General features: G+C 29.4%; 1 protein-coding gene across 1 annotated transcript; it reads left to right on the top strand.

The window, feature by feature from the left end:
- Positions 1-7,836: 7,836 nt before the first annotated feature.
- Positions 7,837-9,927, top strand: LOC105135957 (aquaporin NIP1-2-like). Its single transcript, XM_011041071.1, has 5 exons — positions 7,837-8,319; positions 8,646-8,870; positions 9,211-9,408; positions 9,486-9,547; positions 9,630-9,927. Exons 1-5 carry the CDS (start codon positions 8,179-8,181, stop codon positions 9,838-9,840), a joined length of 837 nt encoding a protein of 278 aa, XP_011039373.1. The 5' UTR covers positions 7,837-8,178; the 3' UTR covers positions 9,841-9,927.
- Positions 9,928-9,933: the final 6 nt, after the last annotated feature.

The raw sequence follows: 9,933 nt of genomic DNA, 5'->3' as shown, positions 1-9,933 counted from the left end.
TTGTTAAATGATTAATCTAGATTTATGTCGTATAACCTTTGGTACAATAAATGATTGACCCTTTCATAGCCTACTTTATGGTTTAACTAACACTTGTGCTATGAAAAGGAACTTAATTTATTGATAACATAAATTAACATCATGAATACCTAACAACATTTATAAGTATTAACATTATTTGAATAAGATAACTAATGTAATCATGTTAATAATTTATCATTCTATTGGAACCTCTTTTATATGTGATTTCTAGTTGAGTAACAAAAAGAGTTTATATTATATTTACTTCTAATACCATTAATGAATCATTTAACCTTGACAATTGTTTTTATTATTGTTTAATCCTTACATTAATCTTTTCATCATTATCACATCTCAAAGATCTCTTTAACTCTTTGTTAAATTATATATATCATTTATAATTTATATAGTTCACCTTTCTATAGTTCGATTTTGGTCTTACCGAGTTATTTATTATTTTGACATTCCTGCATTTAGGATTAAACATTAATCTTTTGATCATGTCAGAATCCACAATAATATACATAGGTATACAGTGATTTATCCATATATTTTATTTTTTTCTATAATTTAGAAATTATATTTTAGTTTTTATATATGATAGAAGGTGTCTCTTAATTATTTTTATTTATATATGAATTATTTTATCTACTTAATAAATGGTTTTTTAAAAATAGTTTTAGTTAATTTTTTGTACTCCACTATATTTGTTTGTATTACATTGTCTTACTTTAAAAAAATAATATCAATATCTTTTATGATGAGTCTTTATAATGTTCTTATTTTTAAACTATAGTTACCTTATTTGGTATGTAATCATTATTGATGCCGAAGGCAATAATTTTTTTAAGAAAACTAGAGGTTATAATAACATATTAAGAGTGTTAAGTGACTTCGGAGGCTTTGTTAAGGTCTCGTAAAGTTAGTGTGATAATTAGACTTTAATTAAGTTAGAAATTGGAAATGAATTGATGCATTGATTTGGACTTTTGTGAATTTATAATTTGTAATGTATACAATTGTTATGCGTTAGAATTGCTTGACTTTATCTAAGAACGTTTTGGATTTACAAAATAGATAAGTAATTTTTTATACCTTTGATTAGTCAATTTAATATTAGAAAAAGTATATGCATGCACCAATAAGTTTTTTTTTATTAAAATATTTACTATTCATGAATTAGGTGCATCATTCATAATAAATATATTACAAATGATAAAAAGTGTTTTATAAAAGTGTGTTTATACATATGAAAATGATTTAAATATGATTTTTGAATGAGTTTTGTTTATATGAACTCACTTGTGGATTGATTTTAATATTAATAAGAGTGAATATGTTTCAGACATAACTTTAAGGGATTATATAAAAACATTTATCAACATGTTTATTTAGAATTTAATATCTAAATATGGAATGAAATATGACTTTTGGTTACTATAGTTAAAGTAACTATAATTCTTTAATTTTAAATTTATTGTGAATTATATGGTGCCATATAATTCCTATTCTACATAAATGATTTGAATTATTAAAATTTTATAAATGATTCTTAAAATTGCTTTGACACTTGAATCTATGAAAGTATCATTACTTTGTATATAAAATACATTGGTTCTCATTTATAAGTATTTATTAAGCTTTGGAATGCTTGGCTCGGTTAAGGAACAAAATCATTGTTTATTAAGTATATGGCCCTCACCCCTAATTTACTTACATTTTTCACATGATTTGGAACAGAAAAGGGTTGTTGGGTGATTACTTTAGAGGACAAATTGAATACATTTATTTTTTCAGACCTTCACTAGTTCAATAAATAGACTATTTATTGGTCTTAAACCATGGTTGTTTTTTACATTAAAGTTTGATTTATTTCCTATAAAATGATTATATTTTAAAATAAATAGTTACAATAATAAGCTAAAAGAATATGTTCTTTTCCTATTTATTATTGTTCACTAGCCTGCTTTCATGATGAACAATATTTTAAAAAAAAGCAAGGGTAATTTTTTTATTTTTTATTTAGATAAGTGAAATTGTTTTCTTGAATTTCATCCCATCATGTGCTGTTTGTGATATTTTATGTTAATTTTTTTTGTTAATATTACTGAGAAATTAAGCAAAGGTCAAAATTGTTCTATGATATAAGTCATTTAATTGTATGTAGTTTATTAAAATAATTATTTAGAGTTGAGATGTGTTTCATGTGTTGCATGTCTAAGTGCAAACGATGTTATTAAGTTTTTTTTTTAATATTTTGATTTGGGATAAATCGATGAATACAAGAGAATTTAGTTTATTTTTATAAATTCAAGTATGAGTAATATTATATTGAACTTTAAAGTATTGTTCAATTTTCATTTGTTAATCTTCTATCAAGTTTTAACTTATTCATGAACATAAAAAAAATGTATTTCTACTATTATTTTTCATTAAAACGTAACCCTTTTCTCGTTATATTGTGTATTAACATATTAAAATTATATAATAGTTCATTTATATTTAATCACTTTGCAGCCAATACATTAAAAAATATTATTTTTTTAAAAAATAATTATTTAAAAATAAAGTTTATGTTTGTAAACATTTTGAGTCAAGCAGTAAATTATCCAACCTTGTTTATGAAAATAAATGGTTTTTAAAATTGAAATCAAGTTAATTTGATTTAATTAATTATCAAGGAAGGAAGAAAAAACTTGAACTTTGAACGAAAAAATGAAGTGAATTGGATTTTAAATAGGATTTGACGAATCATTAAAGAGATTTGCAGAGAAGAAGGCATTAGAGTAAATGAGAAAGAAAGACAAAGGCAGGAATTGATAAACGGGCAAAATTGATATCGACAATAACCTCGCTCTTTACATTACATAGTGACTAAATGCTATTATCAAAATTCATGTTTGAATCGTCGCAGCAGCTTCATTATTTTTCAATGTTGCTTGTGGTAAATGGAACCTTGTTTCAATGTTGAGAATTTTTTATTTTTTTTTTTAAAAAAAGAAAAATAAATTTCACTTTTAACCTAGTAAATTCTCAGCAATTCTCTAATTTATTTTTTTAATTTTTTTCTTTGCTCTTTTAAATATTATTTATTTTATTTAAAGTAATTTAGAAAATTGAGTTTTTTTTTTAATTTCATCTTCTTTTTTTTCATATATCTAATTTGGTTCTCATTCTTTTAATTGTTTTTTATTTTATTTGAATTAACTTTTATGATTGGAATTTTTTTACGATTTCATTCTTCAATATTTCTTCCTATCAAATTCAATTATCATTCTTTTGATTTTTATATTTTTTTAATTTAAAGAATTTTTTAAATTAATATTTTTTTCAGTTTCATCTTTCAATATTAAATTGGTTAGGGAATTAGTTTCTTGATTGAATCCAAGTCTAGAATTTTACAGATTGTGAGTTTGAAAGATTAACTCAAATTTAGAAGATTCATTTAAATTTATTTTTTTCTTTTTAAGCATATATTTTTTTAGTTTTATCCTTTAATATTTATTTTTCTTTCTATAAATTTTATAATTTTTTTTAATAATTTTAAAATGACTCGGATTATTTTAGATCTTTTTATTGTTGTTATTTTTAAAATTTTAATATGGTTCAACCTTGGTTTATATTTAGCCTAACCGTCATTGGAATAGCTTGGGTCCAATGTGCTCAATTTGGGTGTTATTTTAGGTCGGTTACAGGCCTCAATTATATGTTTGGGTTTAGATAGCATTGGATCCTAAATTAGTAAGTATTATTTCATGTGTTTAAGTCCTTTTATTATAAGGATTTGTTGAGTATCCTAGCTAATTACGAGACATGGTTGGCATCTATTGATTATTTTGAAAAGTTTTATGGTCCAGAAAGGATTTTAACAAGGAGGAAATTATTTTGAGTAATTGTCTTTCCAAGTCTAATAAGGATTTCATGCTAAAAAATAAATATGAAGAGGCATAAATAATAGGACACCTTCTTGTTATTTTTTAATGTTTTGTAAGGATTTTATAATCTAAAAAGCAGGTAATGGGTGACTATTTATGAGAGACAGGTCAGCATTATGTCCTTTTATTTCCAGAAGAGTGAAAGGTGGCAATTTAAGTGGAATTATTTCAATAATTAAAATGTTTCTAGTTAATTCAAGATATTAATGTAGCAAGACAATCCTATCTCTATTAGAATATTAATTTCAATTATAAGAAGATTTTATGCAAGGATGACATTTTTTGAGATGATTTAATTTAATTATGTTGAACTACACTGTTATTTGGGTTTTTGTTGTTCTTTTATTGGTTTTTGTGATTTAATAATTTTAGTTTTGGATTTTTTTAAATTGGGTTTATTAAAACACAATAATCATTATTTAGAATTTATTTTAGGCATCTTTTAGATGAATTATATTTTTGGCTCTAGTTTACAACTCAAAAAAGGTTTATTAGGGTTATTATGTTTGGGATTATATAAGATTTTCTTAGCTACAAATTTTGACAACCTTTGATTTTAATTATATCATTTTTTTAATTGGTGCAACATGTTTTATCTTTATTGAACAAAGAATAATCAAACTTATCAAAATATAATTGATTTTATGGTGTTCTTCCTATACTTTAGGTTCCTCATTCTTTATAATTAACAGGTCCAAATCAACACCAATACTTTTGGTTTTTTGATGTAGAGTTATCTTTGGGTTAAGGTTCTATCTCAAATATGATTTTTAACTTTTCAGGATTGTGTCAATCTTGCTTTTAGATTTTAAAATCTTTATATTTATAGGGTTCACATCAATTGATATCAGAACTAGACTCTAAAAATTAATTATGAAATAGACGAGAGAGGGTGAGACGAGTGAAAAAAGGTGAACTAAGCATATTAGAGTGAAAAGCCTTAATAGTCATAAAAGGTATAAAGATATATTTTACTTGTCATTAACCAAATTGCATAGATTTAAAGATTTAAAGATGACTAATAAGAGCAATACGACACCACTGATAAAGGGTAACAATCATGCTTTTCAATTATAAGTTGTGATATAATAAATAGATAGAATGGCTATAATGATGAGAGATATGCAATATAGTATGAATAGAATAAAGAGACATGATAACAAAAGTGATAGATTATGAAATAAGGCTGATCAGACTTTTAACTATATTAAGATACTTGAAAGACATGTTAATACTAATTTTGATGATTTTGTTGATGGTAATGTAGATGTAGGAGAAGATGATTATGAAAATATATCCATGAGGTATGGAGATAAATTTTAGCATTATAGAGGTCCAATGGATAATGGGTTTAGGAGTGATAGCCAATTTGTCCAAAAGAGTGCTTTCTATGACTTTTAAAACTGTGATGACGTAGATAGAGATTTGAGCACCATTACGATGAAAATACTTGTTTTTCAAGGGAAAAATAATCTCAAGGCTTACTTAGAGTGGGAGAAAAAAATTGAGCTAATTTTTTTTCCTATAACCATTATTCCAAAGGAAATAAGGTAGATTAAGTCTGTCATGACTGAATTCATGACAATGCCATTATGTGGAAGGATCAACTTGTGTTGAATAAGAAGAGAAATCATGAAAGGCCTATTAAGACTTAGGAAGAGACGAATGCCATCATGAGGAGAAGATTTGTACCTAATTATTATTATAAGGATTTGTATAAAAAATCATATGGTTTGACATAATGAATAAAGAGTTGTGATGAATACCATAAGGATATGAATATTGTGATGATTAGAGCATGCATTATATACATAAACACACTCAAAAGTATGTGTGTACGGAGAATTAGTACAAATAAATATTTGATCAACAACAAACGAAGCAAAAAAAACAAGCATGCTAATAAAAGATATTAAGTCTAAACCAAAGTAATTTTCCACGTAGTATTCAATTACTTTTCTCTAATTATGGCTTTAAACACCATGTAAATCTTGTGTGAAGTAGCTTATTCTAAACCAAAAAATAATGAACTAAAAGGAAAGAATTTATTATGAGTGAAAATTCCCAGTAAATAAGTGTAAAATCCCAAATGAAATGAAAAATTAAAAAAATATTAAATCAATACATGAAAAGTATCAATGACAGGCTAAATGACACAAACAACTTGCATGTAGCAATATCATAATTAACTTTTAACTATATAAAGACATAGTTAGGGATAAAAGTGGTATAATATTCTTATAACAAGCACTCTTAATTAGATTTTTTTTTTAATTCCTAAAAATCTGTGTAAAAATCATAAGGACAATTATTAGTATGGGATTACAATGGAGTACTATTTCTTAGAGGTGTTCAAAAAAACCGATCAACTGAGAAAATAAAAAAAAAACAAAGAAAAATTAACCGAAAAAATCAAACCAAGATAAAAAAAAACCAATTAAACTGATTTTTAAAACCATAAAATCTAACCTGTTTGGTTCGGTTTTAGTTTTACAAATGAAACCGGTAAACCAAACCGGTCCAACCCAAAAAGGGTATAAATTACCCTAACCCTCCTCACAAAAAGTCGTTGCATACCTTTCTCATTCTTTATTTTCCTTTCATCTGCTCTGCGTCTCATCTCCCTCTCATTCTTTTCTTTTTTATTGTGGATCCTCTAACCTAAAGCTCTCACAACTTGTTCTACTTTCTAGATCTCATTGATTTTTCTAACTCCATTAGTTCATATAGACAAACAATAACAGGGTGTTTGGAAGAAGATTAACATTATGGTTTGTTAGTTGAGTTTTATGGTAGTGTAATGGCGTGGTTACTATGTTGGTGTTATGGTAGTAAGAAGGAGAAAGAAGGTAGGCTGTCACAAATTTTTTAGGAAAAAAAAACTCGGCATAGGTTCTTTTATGAGTTTGGGAATGATGGGTTTGTGGCTAATATTGTTGAGAGAGGTGTCATTGTTGGAGGAAAAAAGAAACATGCAATGGTCTGCTTTGGTTTTAAGAAAGGGATAATGATCCATGAATATGAAAAGGTATTTGTTTGAAATTGTAAGCAAATGGTTCTAGTGTTGACAAAGAGAGTTAAGAATTTGTTTCTTGTTTTCTAATTAAGAGGGGCTTTTGAATCCCTTGTAAAAATAATAATTTAGCTTCTGATTTCTTAAAAAGAAAATGATGAAGTTGATCCTTATTTTACATACAACAAACATTAATGATTTGTTTAAATATGCATGTTTTTTGTATGATTAGGTTTATCAATTTTATTTAAAAAACCAAGCCGAGTCGAACTAGTTCGGTTTGAACAGAATTTCTGTCCGGTTCGGTCTCTATTTTTTAAAATTAGTCTAATTTGATTCGGTTGGTTTTTTTAATTTGACCCAAACCATGAACAACCATCTTATTTGTAAATGGTGTTTACTCATGCAAGGAAATCATTAGCTAGAAAATGTAAATTATTGATGATAATTGATTATGCAGCAATGGCCTGATAATGTGAGATGCAAGAAATCCGTGTTGGATATGATTCAAAGAAAAGCAATCCTATATCTAAATTACACAATTTTCTCTCACATATTTTTCGAGCAAATCCATGAGAAATGCCATGGAATTAGGACCGAGATATTCCATAACCAAACCACTAATTATGGGTGTCATTTTCAGCACATGTGAGACTTAACATGCAGAGCTACAAATACTGAAAACATGATTTATGCTAAAAACACGATGTCTTGTACGCTGTTATTGGTCATGGTAGTGGACTAGGCTTGAAAAGAATTGCCTGTCCTTGGAATTTTACAGTTTTCGCAGTAATACCTCCTCTATGAATAGCCCTTCCAAGTCATGAAAACGGATAAAATTTGGATTGGATGAGCACAAATTAATTGAACTTGATAAATATAGCCTAGCCTGATAAGAATTTATAGGCAGGTGGCATTCGTGCCAGGGTAGTTGAATCTGCTTCCAGTTCACAAAACCCGGATGTGAACGTCACATTTTTCAACGTCCACCCCCGTACAACAATCTTCTCTCTCCCTTCCTTTTGGATCTATATAAACCCCCCATGATAAATTGAGAATTTCAGAATTATAGCTTGTTCTTGCCATATACACACTCCATAGGAAAAGAACAAAACCACAACAAGGACAAGATTTCCTTGGAACATCTTTGTCACTTCTGATATCATTTGCTTGTTCTTTTCCTTGTTCCCCTTTCATTCTTGGTTAGTTATGGCTGATATCGATGGGACTAGTAGCAATGGCAACCATGGGGGGGTTGTTTTGGATATTAAAGATGATCATCCTCCATCCAGCTCCAACTTAACCAAGGAAAATTCCGACTTGTATTTCTCTGTGCCGTTCATGCAAAAGGTGTGTGTTCTTGATAACATCTGGATTCCTTCTCTCAGTTCCTGTGTTTTCTCCTTTTCACATGATCAACTCCTGAATCAAAATGTTCTTTCTCTGATACCCGTTTCCTATTATAATTTGATTTTCAAGATTACCTACCAATTGCGTATACGAAGAACTTTCTGCCATCCAATTGCTATTCCTATTTGGCCTAAATCAAGAATAAGTTCTTGGCATCCACTTCTGTATGGAGAGATCATCATGATGTCTAGGAATTTATCAGACAACTGATTATTATTAATTGTTTTTTTTTATTGCCTTTGATTTTGATTGCTTGGCATGTGCAGTTGGTAGCTGAGATAGTGGGCACATACTTCTTGATATTTGCCGGTTGCTCATCGGTGGCCGTGAATTTGAACTTTGAGAAGGTTGTGACACTTCCAGGAATATCAATAGTTTGGGGATTGGCTGTGATGGTCTTGGTTTACTCTCTTGGTCATATCTCTGGTGCCCATTTCAACCCTGCTGTCACCCTTGCCTTTGCCACTTGCAAGAGATTTCCATGGAAACAGGTAAAACTGTGATATCTACCCAGTTGAGAATTAGTTACCCTCTACCCATAACAAACCTCGAGGTGCTGGAAAGTTTTGACATCAACAATGGTTTTCTTTCTCCCTTCCTCCCTTCCTTCATGTCCCTTTAAAAAACAACTCTCTTTTGGTAGTGTTGGCTACCTAGAATGACAAGTGTACCAGAAGGTACTATTTGTCCCCATATCCAGGTTTTGTCCCAGCTGATTATTAGGCTGTTGAATTGTTGGTTATACAGAGATGATTATTATTTTAGTTTAATAAATAATAAATAGATTGAGTGTTCAGATGGATGATTGTGGTTGTGTTTTGTTTTCTAAAGGTGCCGGCCTACATATCATGTCAAGTCATTGGGTCAACTCTAGCAGCCGGAACAATCCGATTAATTTTTCAGGGCAAGCAAGATCACTTCACAGGAACAATGCCGGCAGGATCCGATCTGCAGTCCTTTGTTGTTGAGTTTATAATCACATTCTACCTCATGTTCATCATATCCGGTGTCGCCACCGATAACAGAGCTGTAAGTTCCTATCCTCATCCTAATCATTAATTATAATTTCAGGTGATAAACAACATATGTTCTGTTGTGCTATGCAGATTGGTGAGCTTGCTGGACTTGCTGTTGGTTCCACCGTGCTGCTCAACGTGATGTTCGCAGGGTAATTTATCCCAGGCCATTCCTCTCTACTTAGAATACTTGACAGGATTCACTGTCTAAGTCGTCTCATGTTTGTTCGGCAGGCCAATATCAGGGGCGTCGATGAATCCTGCAAGGAGCTTGGGACCTGCAATGGTCTCACACGAATACAGAGGCTTATGGATTTACGTAGTGTCACCCATCCTTGGAGCTCAGGCTGGTGCATGGGTGTATAATTTGATCAGGTACACGGACAAGCCTCTGCGCGAGATCACCAAAAGTGCATCATTCCTCCAGAGCAAAGGGCGTTTGTGATATGAGATGGTTGTAGAAGGCGATGACAGTATTCCTTTCTTTTATATAGGTGCTAGTGGTCAGGGCTTGTATGCAAGTCAACACCTTAAGAAG

This window comes from Populus euphratica, unplaced genomic scaffold, assembly GCF_000495115.2.
Source record: "Populus euphratica unplaced genomic scaffold, PopEup_1.0 scaffold56.1, whole genome shotgun sequence".
Lineage (NCBI taxonomy): Eukaryota > Viridiplantae > Streptophyta > Magnoliopsida > Malpighiales > Salicaceae > Populus > Populus euphratica.
The sequence above is the reverse complement of the archived record's forward strand: the minus strand, read 5'-3'. Positions and strand labels throughout refer to the sequence as shown.